Raw genomic sequence first — 19,463 nt, 5'->3', positions numbered from 1 at the left:
ATAAAGAAATTGGAACCATTTCTAGTCATATGAAAAGGTGATCTAAATCATTATTGAGCAGAGAAATGTGAAGTACCACTACACATCTCTCAGATTGGCTAAGATGACAGCAAAAAATATGATGAATGTCAGAGTAGATGTGAGAAAACCTTGTTGCTGGAGTTGTGAACTGATCCATTCTGGAGAGCAATTTGGAATTGTGCCCAAAGGACTATCAAATTGTGCATACCCTTTGATCCAGCAGTGTCTCTACTGGGCTTATATCCCAAAAAGATCTTAAAGGAGGGAAAGGGACCTACATGTGCAAAAATGTTTGTGGCAGAAACTGAAAACTGAGTGGATGCCCATCAGTTGGAGAATGGCTGAATAAATTATGGTATATGAATACTATGGAATATTATGTTATGTAAGAAAACGACCAGCAGAATGATTTCAGAGAGACTTGGAGAGACACATATGAACTGATGCTGAGTGAAGTAAGTGGACCCAAGAGAACATTGTTGGCAGCAACAGCAAGATTATACGATGATCAATTCTGATGGACGTGGCTCTTCTCAACAATGAGATGATTCAGACCAGTTCCAATGATCTTGTGATGAAGAAAGTCATCTGCACCCAGAGAGAGGATTGTGGGAACTGAGTGTAGATCACAACATAGCATTTTTACTACTTTTGTTGTTTTTTGTTGAATTTCATTTTTCTCATTTTTTTTCCCTTTTTGGTCTGATTTTTCTTGTGCAGCAAGATAATTGTATAAATATGGATGCATATCAATATATTTAACACATGTTTTTACTATGTTTAACATATATTGAATTACTTGCCATTTGGGAGAAGGAGGGGTGGGGATTGGAACACGAGGTTTTGCAAGAGTTGATGTTGAAAAATTGTCCCTGCATATATTTTGAAAATAAAAAGCTTTTGATTAAAAAAAAAAATGGAAAAGAAATTTAGAAGGAGGTTTCTATTTCTCTCTCTTTTTCTTAGAAGTTAGAATTCTACACCAAATCCTAAAGCTGAATATCTTCCTATTGAGCCAAATGATCTTTTTGCTTTTAGAATCTATTGGGGGCTGTTGAGATCTACTTTCATCTACAATGCTGGATTCCTCACTACTTGCCTAGCATTTAGATATCCTTATACTGTCAGTCTTTGTATCTTGGGACAAAACACTAATGGTTGGAAAGGATTGGTAAGATCATAGTGTACCTCTGAGGGATGATAGACCATACAAAAGCAGGGAGGACTGTAGCTCCCCATAATAATCCAATACAGTACTGCCTTGAGGGGAAACCTTAGAGCCAGATTATTATTTGCTGGGGCAAAGTATGGTAGTTCAAAGGAAAAAACAACAGCTAATTTCGCCTCCAGGTGCTGTCCACCATCTGGCTGTTAGTTAAGCAGTGTACATTTGTGTCTGTAGATATGCCAGAGAAGCAGGGGGCCTAACCACAGCTGGTAAGAATATTCTCTTCAACTAGCTGCCTCCTGGTCCCAAGCACTTTTACTCTGGGACTTTGAGGAATATTTTGACTGTGATGATGAGTAGCAAACAACTGCTTAGTGAACCCATCCTGATTGGACTGCTCTGAACCTGTCTGAGCCACCACAGTAGCTCATGCATCTGGACACTTGGAGACAACCAGTGGGTCACAGAGCCAAGTAAGTTATGCTTGTAAAACCCATGGACATTTCTGACATGTGGAAGGGTGGAGTTGTCCTTAATTAGTCAATGGGAACTAACATATTTGCTAGGTTTTTTTTCTATGGTTATATGTATATTATGTATTTCATATAATTGGATTCTTGCTCTCAACATTGTGCATCCAAAATTGTTTTCCTCCTGACATCCTATTCCCCTCCTCAGTAAACTAATGGCTCCTATATCAAAATTCTTCTCTTTGGTATTTAAAGACCCCTGACTGAGCCTAATTGAACTTTTCAGCCTCAATATAAATTATTCCTTTCCATGTATGTTATGGTCTAGTCAGACTGGCCACATTACATTTCAAATGTATATTAATAAATGTTTGTTCATTGCTATCAATGTTCAACTCATAGTCCCTTCTTGATTCTGTGGACCTTGTGCACCACATATATGAGTGATATTTAAATGGTCACCCTAACACAGTTGGCACATGACTCCCAAACCTGGGTAAAAGACATTTAGGAGTGAGATACCAACTACAAGTAAAATGGAAAATTTGCTTTCATGTTGGATCTCACAAAGATGATTGATAGGCTCTACAGCAGAGGGCGCTATTACATAGCAGAGATCCTTTCTTATCCTTCAGTTCTCTGATGAAGTTTGGTGATATGGCTATTTTTACCTTTGATTCTAATAGGACAAAAATGGATCGATCAATGTGTGTAACTCGCCTTCTGTTATCTTCCTGTTGTGGGCAATATTTTAGGGATGCCATACCAGCCTCTGCTCACATATAGACGCGTACCTTCCTTGCTTTTATATGTAGATAGTGAAATCTACTTTTATATACATGATGACCTTTTTTTAAGTCCACTGTAGAACAGTGTTGCTTTTTAATTCTAATAATTTTTTAAAATCACCCTTCTTCATTCAAGAACTAATGGCATGGTAGGCTAAGCATCAACCATCAAAAAGATTTTTTTTTAAATCTTTTTATATAAAAAGCATATATATGGGCAATTTTTCCAACATTGACCCTTGCAAAACCTTTTGTTCCAAAATTTTCCCCTTATTCTCCCCATCCCCTCCCCTCTCTGACAGGTACTCTAATACATGTTAAATATGTTGAAATACATGTTAGATCCAATAGGTGCATACATGTTAATACAGTTATCTGGTTGCACAAGAAAAATCAGATCAAGGAAGAAAGAGAAAAAAAAACAAAATACAAGCAAATAATAACAGACAGGGAGAATACTATGTTATATTCCACCTTCTCTTCCTATGGTTCTCTTCTCTGAGTGTAGATGGCTCTCTTCATCATTGCACAAGTGGAACTGATTTGAATCATCTCAGTGTTGAAGAGAGCCATGTCTGTCAGAATTGATTAAGATGTCTGTTTCTTTCCCAACTCTGATCAGAGTTATATAGGGTAAGGGTAGCCTTGTCTTGTACTCATTTACAAGGAACGGAGAATTTGCAGTCTCTTTAAGTTAAAACTGAAGTCTAGAGGAAGGGCCCCTCTATATTTTACAATAACTAATCTTGTGAGCAATTTTCTTTTGACCCATGTTGGAGGGTAAATAATTTATTCTTTCATGAGTTAGTATAAAGAAAGAAAAGGAGAAAACTTGTCCATACTTTTCTGCTGTCCTCTGTTAAATAGATTTTATTTAATATAATGGACTGCTTTTTACCCTTTACTTTTTTTTTTTTTTTTTTTTGTAAGTGTATTCTCACTTGATACATTTTTTTTCTTTTTTCTTTAATTAAAGCTTTTTATTTACAAAGCACATGCATGGGTAATTTTTTTTTTTTTTTTTTTTTTTTTTTTTTTTTTGAGGCTGGGGTTAAGTGACTTACCCAGGGTCACACAGCTAGGAAGTGTTAAGTGTCTGAGACCATATTTGAACTCAAGTCCTCCTGAATTAAGGCTGGTGCTCTATCCACTGCGCCACCTAGCTGCCCCTGCATGTGTAATTTTTCAAAATTGACCCTTTCTGTTCCAACTTTTCCCCTCCTTCCCCCCACCTCCTCCCCTATATGGTAGGTAGTCCTATACATGTTAAATATGTTAAAATATATGTTAAATCCAATATATATATACATATTTATATAATAATCTTGCTGCACTAGAAAAATCAGATCAAGAAGAAAAAATACTTAAGAAAACAAAATGCAAGCAAACATCAACAGAAGGAGTGGCAATACTATGTTGTGTTCCACACTCAGTTCCCATGGTTCTCCCTCTGGGTGTAACTGACTCTCTTCATCACTGAACATTTAGAACTGGTTTGAACCATCTCATTATTGAAGAGAGCCACATCCATCAGAATTGATTGTCGTATAATCTTCTTGTTGCTATGTATAATGATCTCCTGGTTCTGTTTATTTCACTTAGCATCAGTTCATGGCTCTCCAGGCCTCTCTGAAATCATCCTGCTGGTCGTTTCATATACCACAACTTATTCAGGCATTCTCCAACTGATAGGCATCCATTCAGTTTCTAGTTTCTAGCCCTATGAAAAGGGCTGCCGCAAACATTTTTGCACATTTTCCCTCCTTTAAGATCTCTTTAAAATATAAGCCCAGTAGAAACACTGCTGGATCAAAGGATATGCACAGTTTGATAACTTTTTGAGCATAGCTCCAAACTGCTCTCCAGAATGGTTGGCTCCATTCACAGTTCCACCAACAATGTATCAGTGTCTATGGTGCATTTCTTTGAGAGGAGCTGAACTTAGACACAACTAGAAGCCTACTCTTATTCTTTTCTTTTTTAAAAGCTGCCCATTTGGCAGCATTAGAACCAACATATTAAACAAAACCAAAAAAAAAAAATCTCTGCTGCACACAAATGGTTGAGAATCAATCTGGCATATTTCTTTGTTTTTATAGTTATTGAAGCAAGTGTAGCATCTGAGAATTTCTCCAGAGCCTGACAAAAGACTGCTGAGCCCTCATTCAGGAGTGATGTATTAGAGAGCCATTACCAGTCTTACTGTTTTACAGTATTGGAGTTAGAGAGCTATCTTTGGTTATGATAACTCTCTTTTGCAAAGAGAAAGCATTGGTTTCACTGCTAGTTGGAAGCTTATATTAACCAAATCCCTAATGCAAAGTAGCTTAAATGACTTGATTTTAGGTCCAGGAATTAGGATTGGCATGGCTATAGTTGTCAACTGTCTAAAGTGCACCAGTGCCATCTCTTTCCTAGTTGATCGTTCCCAGAAGATTGGCTCTCCAAAATCAAGGTTTAACTGAAGACTTAGATCAGGGAGGGAAATCAAATGTATACCTATGGGTAGCACTGAGTTGGGATAATTTCCAAATTATCCTTTAATGTCCAATTTGAATGACACTTCCTTCATGAAGTCTAATCTAGTTCCTTTTTTTTTTTCCCTGAGGCAGTTGGGGACACTCACAGCTAGGAAGTGTTAAGTGTCTGAGGCCATATTAAACTCAGGTCCTCCTGACTCACAAGGCTGGTGCTCTATCCACTGCGCCACCTAGCTGCCTCTCTAGTTCCTCTTAAAGTAAAATGTCTTTCCTTTTTGGGGTTATAGATTTTACTTTTTTAGGCACTTACCTAACCAACTTCTCATGTGTTTTTATTAGAGGTATTTGAGTATCTTATGCCCCTATTAATATCGTAAACTCCTTGAGGGCCGGGAAAGTATCTTAGAGAAGTCTGGATCTTCCCATTCTAAATACAAGCACCTAATTTTTTTCCTTTTAAATAGTATTTTATTTTTTTTAATTGCATGTAAAGACAGTTTTTAACATTCATTTTGAAATAAATTTTTGAGTTCCAGATTTTCCTCCTCTCAATTGTAATATAGGTTATAAGTATGCGATCATGTAAGACATTTTCATATTAGTCATGCTGTGAAAGAAGAAACAGGATAAATGGAAAAAATTAAGTAAAAATAGTATCCTTCAATCTTTATTCAGGCTTGATTATTTCTTTCTCTGGATAGAGCATTTTGCCTCATTAGTCTTTTGGAATTGTCTTAAAAGATTGGTTTACTGAAAAGAGCTAAGGCAATCAGAGTTGATCATCATACAATTGCTGATACTGTGTACAGTGTTTTGGTTTTCCTTACTTCACTCAGCATCCATTCATGTAAATTTTTTCAATTTTTTTTCAAATCTACCAGCTCATCATTTCTTATTGCATAATTATCACTTCATTACATTTATATACTATAATTTGTTATAACTATTTTCTTGATGGACATTCCCTCAATTTCCAATTTTTGCCACCACAAAATGAACTGCTATAGATATTTTTGTACATGTAGGTCCTTTTCCCTTTTTTATGACTTCTTTTGAATACAGCTGAAGGAATGGCAGTGTTCGATAGCCTTTCGGGCATAGTTCTAAGTTGACCTCCAGAATGATTGGATCAGTTCACAACTCCACCTATAGTGTATTAGTGCCCCAATTTTCCCACACCTTCTACATTATTTTTCTTTTCTGTTAAATTCACCAATCTGATAGATCTAAGGTGGTGCATCAGTGGTTTTTTATTTGCATTTCTCTAATCAATGGTGATTTACACCATTTCTCTAAATGACTCTTAAAATAGCTTTGCTTTCTTCATCTGAAAACTGCCTGTTCATATCCATTTATCATTTGGGGAACAGTTTATATTCTTATAAATTTGACTTAGTTCTTTATTTATTTGAGAAATTAGGCCTTTATCTGAGATCTTTGCTGAGATCATTTCCAACTTTCTGCTTTCCTTCTGATAGTGGCTGCCTTGGTTTTGTTTGTGAATATGAGCATTTATTAAATGTTTGATGGAATTAATTTCAGGAGTTTAAAAAGACCTTAGTGCTATAAAATTTGACTTCTTCATTAATTACCATCACGCATACACAATGACTGGTTAGCCTTTCCACAGCTAGTTCTTGCTTCATTTAATTTAATGCCCTGGAAGATAATTTTTAAACTTTATTTGCCATTTACCTCTTAATATTTCTAAGCTTATTTGAGCTCCTTTCCTGATGACAGGTTTGGAAAAAGCCTTATAGCACTGAGTGTCAGAAAAATAAGTGAGGTTGGAAGGAACTCTGGTGCTAAGTAAGTACACATTAGGTGCTCATTAAATGCTTATTGAAGATTGGTTGTGAATATTTGAAATACCGTTCTAAGGCTTTGCTGAAAGAGAATCTTTTGCTAGAGATGTTGTGAGGAGAGGAAAGGACAGAACCATTTGCCCTCTGTTAGTAGGATTAGAGACCAGAATATATTAAATCAAATATGTAATTTTTCTTTGTCTTTCTAAAGTTCACTTTAAATTAGTAGGCTCTCTGTAAACATCATTTGCTTGATCTCTTTGCTTTCTGTAGAAGTCTCTTTGAATCACATTCAAGAAGAAATAAAGCAATTGAAAAACACTGTTATAATGTGTGCTTTGAGGGAATTTGTGAGAGACAGGCCCCTGTTGAAAAACTGGGAAACTGATAAGCCAGTGTTTAAGTGATCCTGAGAGTAGTTACTAGGGTAACTTTAAATACTTGTTATGAAGGTGATTAATGAGAGAATATTCCTAAAGGTAGATGAGCCTATCCATAAGACTCAAAAATATAAGCAGAGTGATTCTTCTTTCCTTACCTCTGAGAATAGGATCTTTGGTTCGATTAAACAAATATTGTGCTTATTTTTTGTAGGGTATACTGTGCTTGGCATGGGGATAAAAAGATGACTAATAGTGCTATTTCTCAAGATGTTTAACAGTGTGATCAGTTAAATGGCAAATACAAAATAAGATTAAATGAAGAATAAAATAGAGTATAATAAAGTATGAGGAGGAAAAATAAGAGTAAAATCACTTTAAGCCAAAGTAGAGTATCAGGGAAGGCTTTATGGAAGAGCTGATATCTTTTTTGGACCTTGAACCGAGAGAGGAAAAAAACAGAGCTGTGGAGTATGTTTTAAGCTTTAGATACAACATAAAAAGAATAGGGGTAGAAAATACTCTAGATTGATGGGAATATGTAGTGCATGAAAAGAACTACTGATTTGATAAATATGTTGGAATCAGATTGTGTAAAGACCTTAAATATGAGATTCAAGACTTATTTATAATTTTTTTGTTTTGGCAATGGAGAACCCCCTCCAGGCTGAGAAGAAATGTGACATAGAGCACTGCATGTGCCCAGGCAGTGGTATGTATTATTGGCTTGAAGGATAGATGGAGGAGACTGGTTAGATTGTTAATACAATTGAAGTGACAAGATGAGTACTTGAATCTGGATGGTTGCAGAGCATGTAAAAAGTAATGACTAGGTACCAGAGAGATTGTAAAGGTTTTAAAAAAAAAAAAAAAAAGTGATCAAACTGGTTGGCAGTGTGGAGTAAGGAAAAGAGAAAGATCAAAGATGAGCTTAAGCTTAAAGGCTAGGGGGCTGGGGTTGTCATTAGCAGAATGAAATAGGAGTTTTTAGAGATGAATCAGATGGTGACAGTTTTAGATGTATTGAAGTTTAAGATGCAGTTGAGACTCCAGGTGGAGATAGGAAAGTATGAACTCCTAGGATAGAGTGCAAAGGACCTTGGGAAATACCTATATGGAACGAGCTAGAGGAAGATGAAAAACCAGACAAAAATCTCAAAAGAGTGTAGTATCTAGTATGTACAAAGTGCCATGTGCCTGGAAAGATAAGGACAGAAAGGGCCATGTTAGGTTTGATGGTAAGGATATCATTAGTGGCCTTGGGAACAAGCTGTTTCAGTGAAATGGTTGAAATGGAAATCTTACTGCAAGAATTGAGTAGTAGTGAATAAGTAGTGAAGGATGCAAAGACATTAAATGTGGACTATTCTACATGTGCGTGTTGGACAGTGAAAGAGAGAAAGGAACACGTCTTCAGAAAATGGCCAAATCTGTGTGCCTTTTCAACAAAGGGCTCGTTGATTTAGGGATGAGGATCTTTAGAAGCCATCTGGCTCAACTTACTCATTTTATAAATTTTACATTCTTACTCATTTGTAAGTGAGGAAAAAATTACACAAGTAACAAATGACAGAGCCAGAATTTGAACTCAGACCATATAACTAATAATAACCGAATGAAACAATTCCTACTCATAAGGAGCTTACATTCTAATGAATACAATGAGGTATATGTAGAATAAACATAGAGAAGATAATTCAACTAAATACAAGGTAGCTAAATTCAAAGTAGTTTGGAAAGGAAGATATTAGCCATATCTTAAAGAAACCCTGGGAATAGTGAGTATTTTTATTTCTCTTTATATGGGTGTTCGGTAGTAATGGGAGAAAAGAGATAATAGCTTAGAAAGATAACAGATTCAGGGAAAAGGTTTTTGGTTGGTTGAGTGCCCTGTGTGATACACAGAAAGATAGGTAACTTGTCTAAATTGTAGATTATGAGAAAAAAGTGGAGGGAAGTAATTTATAATAAGATAGGTTGAAGCCAGTTTATAGTTTTGTTGCTATTTTGTGTTCAATTTTGGTGATTCCTTTAGGGATTTGCTTGGCAGAGATACTGGAGAGGTTCCATTTCCTTTCTAGCTCCAGATGAAGGAGGAACTTAGGTAAATTAAGGAGTTAATTACTTAACTCAGGTTCATACAATTAGCATGACCAGTTCTGAGGCCAGATTTGAACTCAGTAGTAAGAGTCTTACTGATCCCATGTGCAGCATTCAAACCACTGCACCACCTAGCTGCCCCCAAGTTTGTAAAGGGCTTTAAAAACTTTTGAAAGTTTATATTTTAGTTTAGGAACAATAGGAAGCCACTGGACTTTATTGAGGAAGAGAGTGGCATCACATTTGTTCTTCAAGAAAATCACTTTGATTGCTATTTGGAGTAGACTGAAATGGTGAAAAATTTAAGGAGGGACACTGTTTCATTAATATAGGCAAGAAGTGATAAGACCCTGAATAAGAGTGGAGACTATTTTAGTAGAGAAGAGTTATGTTATGGACTCATGTCATGAGATATGATATGGAGGTAGAAATAGCAAAGTTTGATAACTGATTATATATTTGGGGGAGAAAGAGTGAAGAAGTAGGGATGATTCCCAAGGCTATGAATCTGAGAAACTGATGTAATGACAACATCTTTGACAGAAATGGGGAAGTTTGGAGTAAACTAAAGTAAAGCAGTCAAAGTTCACAACACAGCCTCGTTTTTGATCGTAGTCATTGCCTTAGAGCCCTGAACACATCCTTCACTGTCTTCAGAGTAAGGGGAAAGTTGTCAATTCTCCTATACTGTGTGCATGCGCACATACACACACACACACACACACACACTTTACTATCATTGAAAAATGTAAATTCATCTTTAATTTTTGTCTCTTATCCTTCCAAAGCAAAGAGTCTACCCTGAAGACCAGAGCTCCCTGCAATATATGTGACTGAGACACAAGGAGATTTCAATGTGGATCTGGAGAGACATTGTTCAGAAGTAGCTCATTCCTGCTTTTGGGACAGAGACCTGGGCATGATACTCTGAACTCCTGCCTCCATCACTATCTGCATTATCATCTTGTTTACCAGAGCAGCTCTCCAATTTTGGATGTTGTTTTCATTGTTACTTTGTGAGGATGCTCATCACACATCAAAATGGGGTTTTGGGGGGGTGGGGTTTTTTTTCCCCTTTTATCATAAAGCCTCCACATTGACTTTTTGAGGAAGCTGTGAATTGCCCAACTGCCCTGGGATGGCTAAGGTGTCTTGCTGCAGGAGGAAGACAAGTATCACTCTCCTAGGTGGACTTAAATGTCTCTTCACAAACAAGATGTCATTTTCTAGTAATAAAATGTATCAGCTGTTCAGCTAGGCTTTGGTGTGTTTACCTTCCTTCCCTTTTAGCTCCAAGATAGCTTCACAAGCAAACACTGGCAGTTCATTGACTACAACAAAGCGGCTGTATCCAGGAACAGATGATACTGCACTAGTGAACATCAATCAGGGAGGCCAAGTCAGATCTCATTGCCTCAGAGCAGATGTGCTCTGTTAAAGCCTCACACAATCATGTTTTCCTTTCTGCTCCAATATGTGATGACTGGACCAATTGTTCGTTCTGTTGAGGGGTAGTTTTCCTTCAAGCTGTACAGCTGGAGTTGCCAGTACAATATGATCTGTCTTCTTAAGAACTGTGTTTATATGTAAATGTATTTAATTAAAACTTAGTTTTTTATGTGACTCCCTCTTTTTCTATAAAATAAAAAAGTTTTTCTTGATCTAGTGAGAGGTAGCAGCCTCTTTTGACTACTACTGGAATTCTGGTGACAAGATGAGGAAAGACAGATACAAAAATCAGGAAGAGAAATTCTTACTACTGGATGGTCAAGACTCTTTGTTCAATTGTTGTCATTCATGTGATTTATATCTTGATCTGCTCTTGACACATTTAGATGCATTTGGAACTGGCTGAACAACCATATCCAAAAAATATCAATTGAGTTGATGTTAAACTGAATGGAGATTGCTCATAGCATGCCACAATGCCAGTGACTTGGAAAAAGATATTGATGGCAGGTAGCCATAAAAATGGTAATGATAATTATTCTACCTCAGAGGATTGTTGTAAAAAAAAAAAAATGCTTTGTAAACAAGATGCTTTGAAGATGTAAGTTATTATGTCATAGTAACCAAATTCACAAATGCCAGAAACCCGGAAGAGATGGCTGAATGAGAATCAAAAGGAGTGAATGTGATGATAAACCACATTAATAAAAGCCACATTGATAAAAAAAAAATTCCTCGAGCCAGAGCAGTTAACATTCTCTGTGTTGCACTGTTTCATATCTATATTGGGTTCAATGGATTATCTCATATATATGAATACTCCTCCATTGATATAGATCACAGTCTCTTTGTGACCTCATACTGCTTCTTATCCATATCCTCCTATAAATTCTCCAGGTACTACTCAAGATGCCAAAAACTTCAAAGTCTCTGTTTCATTTTCGAAGACATGACAGCAGGGAGGTGATACCATGCCATGCAAATGAGTTGAGTTTAAGTGAAAATGGGCTGTGCAAAATCACCAGCCTTACTTTCTCCTCCAGAGCCATCTGGGTCCAGTGGCAAGATATTATATGGCTACCAGTGCAGTTTGCAGACAATCTGTTTTTCCTTGCTCTTTCCTGACTGATATATTATACATAATTCAGAATTGATAATATACTGTAACCTGTTTCTGTCCACCATATACCCTCCTCGCATTGCCTTTTGGATGACATCTTGAGTCTCTGGAGATTCCATTTCTAAAAGAACAGTATTTTTTTTTTAATTCAAAGGTTGCAGTCATGGAAAGCACTGTCTCACTTCCCAAATTCCCACTGTCTTCTATTTTACTTCACTCAGTAAACATTAGGGGTCTTATATTCCAAGCATTGTAATAAGAATTAGGGATGCAAAAAAAGGCAAAAGATAGTCAATGCTCTAGGACCTCACAGTCTAAAGGACGTGCAAACAAATACACTAAAAATTCAGGATAAGTTTGAGATAATAAAGGCACTAAAATTAAGGAGAATTGGGAGGACCTACCTCTTCAGTGCTTAATATCTAAAATACTGCTTCTGGAGGGGCCTGCTTAATGGCTTTTCATCTGACTGCATATCATAATCTAGACACTTTCTTCCACCTATTTTTTTCCTTGGATTGTTGATTTCTTCTGTGTGACTATGAGGTATCTCATTTAGGTTATACTCCAGTGCTTAAAACAATGCATTCAGTTCATCCACACATCAGAATTCATCATTTATAGGAAAACCCTTTTGTAATTGGGACTCCCATGATGGTAACAAATGACTGCTGAATACACCTATTTATTATCTGCATGGTAATAATCAAAGGGTCAACAAACTTATTGTGATCATTTCTATCAGGGAATTATATATTGATCATAACAAATTCGTGGGAGTTACTTTGTTGGGAGATCCTTTTAAGAATAGGCATTTTGCTCTACTGAATCAAAAGCTATTTTTATAAGCAAAAGTATTTTCAGAATATTGTTTGCAAAAGATTCCCTATTCCATTCCCATTTCAAGGATGAAAATAAAGATAAGAAGTTAGAAGGCTTATTGCTGTTGAATTGATCTTAAACTTAACCTCATTTTTTGAATGGCCGTAGCCTCATGCAAATTGAGACCTGGGAAAGAATTTGTTTTAGAAAGACCAGAGTCATATTTTGACTTTTTGTCTTACCACTGGACTTTGATGCGTGGAAGATACAGTAAGGCTGACAACTTTTTCATTGCTCCTCTTTAAGAACTAAGGACAATCTCCCACCTATTGTCTGCAGAACCTTGAATTTCCAACTAAAATCCCATCTCTTTATGAAGCTATTCCCAGTTCCTTAATTCTAGCACTTTCCTTCTTAGTTCCTATTTATCTTGGCTTTTTTGTACATATTTGTCTCCCTTATAGAGAGTGAGCTCCTTGTGGGTAAGAATTGTCTTTTGCCTCTCTTTGTAGCCGTAGTGTTTGGCACATAATAAATTTACTGTTTACTGATGAATAAAAATAAAGACCTGAATTTGTGTTCAAAGTTTTTTCACAAATACAGAACAGAAGAAATATGACTATACAGTAATTCATGGGAAAACAAATTTGGCTACGGAGTGGGTGAATGTGTGAATGGGATGATAAGAGTATATAGTTACTTAGAAGCTCAGTAACAGATTGGGCCAAAAGTCCTAGCAGAAGTAGATTATTTAAAAGACAAGAATTTGCTTATTTTCTTAACTATAAAATAGGAATAATATCTAACACAAAGGAGGTGCTATATATAACTGCTTTTTCCTTTCTTCCCCCCAAAAAAATCCATCTTTTTTTCAGGGAAACCTCCATTTTGAAGCCAAGTATATTTTCCTCTTGTTAAATTTTTTCTTAAATTTGAGCCAATGCTCTAGTCCATCCATTTTGGAAGCCTGACTTCCTAACAGATTTGTTAACCTCTCACTCCAACTTTGTGCCATTTGCAAAACAGAGCAACTCGGTCTTTATCCAGGATATCCAGGATAAATGTCCAAGACTTAAGATATTCAAATTGGGTTGGGGTTTTTTTTATTTTATTTTTTTAAGAGACATTTGAAATTAAGTGGCTTTGCCCAACCTCACTACACAGCTAGGAAATGTGTCTGAGGGCAGATTTGAACTCTGATCTTCCTAACTCGAGAGATGGTGCTCTATCCACTGTACCATCTAACGGCCTATATCCAAATCATTTTTTTAAAAAAATATATTAAATCACAGATCCCTTTGGGATTCCACTGAAGCTTTCAAAGATGACAGTGAATTATCAGTGAATACTTTTTGTTCTTAGCCACTAAATCATGTCAAAGTTACTTAATTATACTATTTTCTAGTTCCTGTCCCCCATTTTAGTTCTCAAAAAGTTGCATGAAAGAGATGCTTTGCTAAAATCCAGATGAACCATTACATTTATCTGAAATAGCAGTTTAGTAATCTTGTCACAAAAAAAAGTCTAGCAGAACCAGTATTTTTGATGAAGCCATCATTACAATCAGTCTCACAAGACATTCTAAAAGTTTGTATCAAGAGTCAAAAGTTGAGTTCAATGGCCTATGGTTTATAGATTCCATTGTCTTCTCTGTGCTGCACCCTGTGCCCTCCCCCAATCCCCCCCCTTTTTTTTTTTTTTAACAATCTGGACATTGATTTTTCTCAGATCCTATAGTACTTTTCCCATCCTCTATTATCTTTTTTTTTTAAATAATTATAACTTTTTTGACAGTACATATACATGGGTAATTCTTTTACAATATTATCTCTTGTACTCCCTTCTGTTCCAAATTTTCCCCTCCTTCCCTCCATCCCCGCCCCTAGATGGCAGGCAGTGGAATACATCCTCATACAGTATCATTGTTGAAGTGTATAGTGATCTTCTGGTTCTGTTCATTTCACTCAGCATCAGTTGATGTAAGTCTCTCCAAGCCTCTCTGTATTCGTCCTGCTGGTCATTTCTTACAGAACAATAATATTCCATAACATTCATATACCATAATTTACCCAACCATTCTCCAATTAATGGGCATCTATTCATTTTCCCATCCTCTATTTTTTTTTTCAACTAGGATGCACACTAGGCTCTCTTTGAATTTTCTCTCGTTTGTTCTAACATGGAGTGGTCACATTCTCCTCTCCCCAAATTCCCATTGCTTCCACCCCAACAATCATCCTACTTGTCAGCAAGGTAATTATACTCCTACTATGTGTCAGGCACTATAGGGATATTATGATCCAGAACAAAATTTCCTTTTGTTGATTCTTCTACCTATTTTGAAAACTAATTTTTTTCCTGAGGCAATTGGAGTTAATTAAGTGAGTTGCCCAGGGTCACATGGAAGGATTAAATTATTAAGGTAAATCAGGAAATTAACTTGTCCTGATTTTGGCTTTAGGATACCTGCAGATGTCCAGATAATTGAAATCCTTCTTCACTGATAAGTCATGTCAGGCTTGTGACTCTTTCCAGAATTACTTATCTTTGTTATTCTCAGTTGATGGTATCACTTCTGTTTCTGCATCCTTTAATCTTTACTAAAATGTTCCCAATTCCTAACACCTCCTTCATATATTGTGCTACTGACCTACACCCTATTTACCTATCATGTTTCTTTTGACTAGTATGCTCATCAGTGGTATATTCAAGTCAAGTCTCAAGTCTTAGTGATACATATGAGATCAAACTTGTTATCCAATACCTTGTATTTGACCTTTTGCTTCTCATAGCAGTGTCTAATGGGGAAAATGTAGATGCTTCCATCTTTGTTCTAGTAGCTAGAGTATCACCATGAAAGTAAGATTTGATTGATCTCTGCTTGGGAACACTATAATGACTTGGATTTTCCCACATTCAATTTCTGTCTTGGTTTTCTTTTTAAACTGATTGAGCTTCTAGCTCTGAACCTTTGATTTGTGAATCTTTGGTAAGAGTTAAAAATAAAACATTTCTTGACCCTTCCCAACTGTTAGAAGATAATCCCTAAACATCAATCAATGAGACCATCATGCGCAGTATACCCTTTCACTCTTCTTAGGGGTGCTAGGATAGGCATGGAAATCTTGCTTCACCCCCAAAGGCAGCACCATCGTCTTAGAGTATTTAGCCTCAGGTGACTTGGAATCCTATTCAAAATCATCTCCCTCTTTTTCCTGTAGCCCAAATGTGACTGCATTGTTCATGAACAAGAACCTGTATGTCACATTATAAAAATGGAAACAAACAAAACCCCAAACCCCTCATCTCATTCTGTGAGCTGCTGAGTGACTGTTCCCTGGAGGGACATCTGACATTAAACAAATCATCTACATTTTGCTTGCCTTGGAAAATAAAACTTTTTCTGCCTTCAGGCACTGAACTACCCTGGCAGAACCCTACCGATGTGCTGTGCTGTCTGGCCTTAATTAGGAGTATATTCTCTCTGCATTGATGCTTTGAGAGACTGAGCAGGGGAAGTTTGTTTGAGGTTTGGGGTTTATTATTAAAGCAAATGAATTCAACCAGGTCTGGTCTGCTTTGCAGTGACTGGCAGGTATTCTATATTCATCTAATTATGTTAACCCAGAAAGAGATTGCTTTCTATCACTCCTGGCAGTTCATCCCAGCAATCAGATGGAATGAAGACCAGTGTGTGGCTAAATACTCCAATTCTTTGGTATGTGAACATTAAAGTTTCCTCCTTTTAAGATAGGATTGTTTTTGTTCCTTTCCCTAGGTGCTTATGCTCTTACTGGAAGAAGAAAGCCATTGGGTACTGATTTTCCTTCATGTTGTCACCCTAGTATCTGGAGCCAGTGGTCCTCAAACTTTTTAAATAGGGGGCCAGTTCACTGTCCCTCAGACTGTGGGAGGGCTGGACTATAGTAAAAACAAAAACTCACACTCTGTCTCCGCCCCTCAGCCCATTTGCTGAGCCAGCTGCATGTGGCCCACGGGCTGTAGTTTGAGAACCCCTGACCAGGGCAAACCTCACCAAAGGTGCTAAAGATTTTCACATACTGGCTCTATGGGTATATTTCTCCAAGTCAATCTAAAATAGCCAAAAAAGAACTAAAGTTTGAGAGAAGTATCCAATAATAATCTTCCTCCCAAATTGCTGCTGAGCTATGATTGACTCCATTTTGCAAAGAAATTTATATGAGGTAAGGATTTACAAAAACATCCATCCAAGGTTTATCCTGGTTTATGTAGCCAAACTACAGTCTAATTTTGATATTGGTTAGATTCCTGGTTGGGTTAACTTATCTGAAGCTAACGTATTAAGTATTAATGCAATCATGGGCTTCCTGAAATCTTTAACTCCACAAAGTGAAAAGTTTTCACAGCCAAAGACCATATTCTCTCTTTTTTTTCTTTTAAATAGTATTTTCCAGTTACATGCAAAGATAATTTTTAATATTTTTAAATAACATTTTGAGTTCCAAAGATGGAAAGCAATTTGATAAAGATTATATATGTGCAATCATATAAAACATTTCCATATTAATCATGTGTTGAAAAAAGAAACCACAAAAGGGAAAATATATAAGATGGTATGCTTTGATTTGCATTCAGAGTCCATCAGTTCTTTTTCTGTATATAGGTAGCATTTTCTGTCAGTTTTTTGGAATTGTCTTGGATCATTTCTATATCTAAGAAGAGCTAAGTCATCATAACTGATCATTGCACAATGTTGCTGTTACCATGTATGTTCTCCTGGTTCTGCTCACTTTACTTTGCATCAGTCTTTCCAGGTTTTCACAGATCCATATTTTTAATCCAGATAAGTTTTTCTCATGACAAGGGCACCAAAGAGTAGGGATAACAGAATATTGTAACAGAAAAGAATCCAACATGAATTATGGAAGCTGCTACTCTGCCCTTTGATCAGATTAAAGACATGTCTGTCCTAAATTATTTCAAATTTAGGACAGACACGTCTTTAATCTGATCTTGACTATAGCCCTGTTCTAAAGTATTTCACTTTCACTAAGGCACCTTAATAAAATGTGTATTACCAGGTCTTCAGTGATGTCATATTTTTTCTTTGCCCAGTCACACATTCCCTGCTTCCTACTTTCATCTTCCTATATTGACAGAAGCACCTGGCTCTTTCTAAGATTCTGCAGTATACACACATTTACGAAGAAGGATTAGTTCAATATCTGTTACATCAGCAGCCTAATAATCCTTTCAAGCTCTGCATATTTAAATCAGGTTCATATAGGCCACAAGTGTCAGTCAATAAACACCATCTTTTATGGGAATACTAAGAAAAAAAGGCAAAACACAGTCCCTATTCTCCAGGAGCTAGTGGGGGTTCCTGGGTCAAAGAAGCTCAGCAAGTTGCAGAGAGGCTGGTTTCTGTTCTTAATCCTTGGCCCCAAGGCCAATGAATGCCACCAAAAGTGATAGGAGTGGGCCAAAGTTCCAAATTCTGAGGTTTGCACTTAAGTAACCTAGTGTCTCAGTCCAGTTTTACCCATGCCCTGAGATGTTGGACATGTGCAATTTTTATATTTTTACACATTTATTATGTTGCATAAGAAAAATCAGATCAAAAAGGAAAGAAAATTTAAAAAAAAAAAAAAGCAAACAACAAAAAAAGATGGAAATACTGTGTTTTGATCCTCAATCAGTCCCCATGATTCTCTTTCTGGATGCAGATGGTTTTCTCCATCACAAGTCTATTGGAATTGGTCTGAATCATTTCATTATTGAAAAGAGCCGCATCCATCAGAGTTGATCATCATATAATCTTGCTATTGCCATGTACAATGAATTGGTTCTGCTCACTTAATTTAGCATCAGTTTTATGTCTCTCCAGTCCTCTCTGAAATCATCCTTGCTGATAGTTTCTTATAGAATAACATTCATATCCTATAATTTATTCAGCCATTCCCCAATTGATGGGCATCCACTCAGTTTCCACTTGCTTGCCACTGCAAAAAGGGCTGCCACAAACATTTTGGCACATGTGGATCTTTCTCTTTTTTTTTATGATCATTTTGCAATATAATAGAGACGCTGGTGCATCAAAAGATATACACAGTTTGATAGCCTTTTGGGCATAGTTCCAAATTGATCTCTAGAATAGTTAGCCAGACCAGAATGGTCCACCAACAATGTATTGGTGTCCCAGTTTTCCCACATCCCCTCCAATATTTTTCATCTTTCCCTGTCATCTTAGTTAATCTCAAAAGATTTTAATGAGAAGTTACTGAAATATAAAATATTTATAATCCTAGGAGCTCGGGTAATACAATGGTACCTCTAAGATCTTTTTTTTTGGGGGGGGAGAAGATTGTAATTTCATCAGTATTATGGAACTCTTTGGCACCTGCTATGCAACTTGTAGTCTTAAAGTTGTGACTTATAGGTACATATATGTGTCAAAGGTGTGACTTGAATACAGGACTTCCTAAGATTGTCTCTTTTTCCATGAACATTGGCCATGTAAGAAAGATGGAAGGAACAGGGAAAGCTCTTCTTATTGGATTAGGGATGTAAAGGAATATAGTAGAAAGCAATAAATATGGGCAAGCAAGCAAACATCTGGGTGGTATATTCTAATAATGTCCCAATGGAATTGTATCCGAATAATTTGACCACTTCCAAGAGAAACAGCCCTGAGGCAATGCTCTTTGATAAAAAGACAATAAATAAGATTACTCCAGCAATTTAAGGCTTTTCATAGATAAATTTTCTAGCAAGCAATGCAAATTCATTCATAAAGGATATTTGCACCTGCAAAAATCCTAACATTCTTTATATACGATATAAAAAGCAAATGTTATAGAATATATTGATTTGCATAA

General features: G+C 36.5%; 1 protein-coding gene across 3 annotated transcripts in view; it reads left to right on the top strand.

The window, feature by feature from the left end:
- The window catches only part of RNF8 (ring finger protein 8), a 72,849-nt gene extending 56,123 nt beyond the window's left edge, over positions 1-16,726 (top strand). Inside the window, exon 7 of one of the 3 annotated variants that reach the window (XM_074311046.1) lies at positions 16,382-16,726. In XM_074311046.1, the coding sequence (XP_074167147.1) occupies positions 16,382-16,530 (149 nt within the window). In that variant the 3' untranslated portion in view covers positions 16,531-16,726. Of the gene's footprint in view, positions 1-10,000; positions 10,874-16,381 lie in introns of those variants that run through there. The other 2 variants (XM_074311045.1, XM_074311047.1) reach the window with 2 other exon arrangements.
- The last annotated feature ends 2,737 nt before the right edge of the window (positions 16,727-19,463 follow it).

The sequence above is a fragment of the Sminthopsis crassicaudata genome, chromosome 4 (assembly GCF_048593235.1).
Source record: "Sminthopsis crassicaudata isolate SCR6 chromosome 4, ASM4859323v1, whole genome shotgun sequence".
In the NCBI taxonomy this organism is placed as follows: domain Eukaryota; kingdom Metazoa; phylum Chordata; class Mammalia; order Dasyuromorphia; family Dasyuridae; genus Sminthopsis; species Sminthopsis crassicaudata.
The sequence above is the reverse complement of the archived record's forward strand: the minus strand, read 5'-3'. Positions and strand labels throughout refer to the sequence as shown.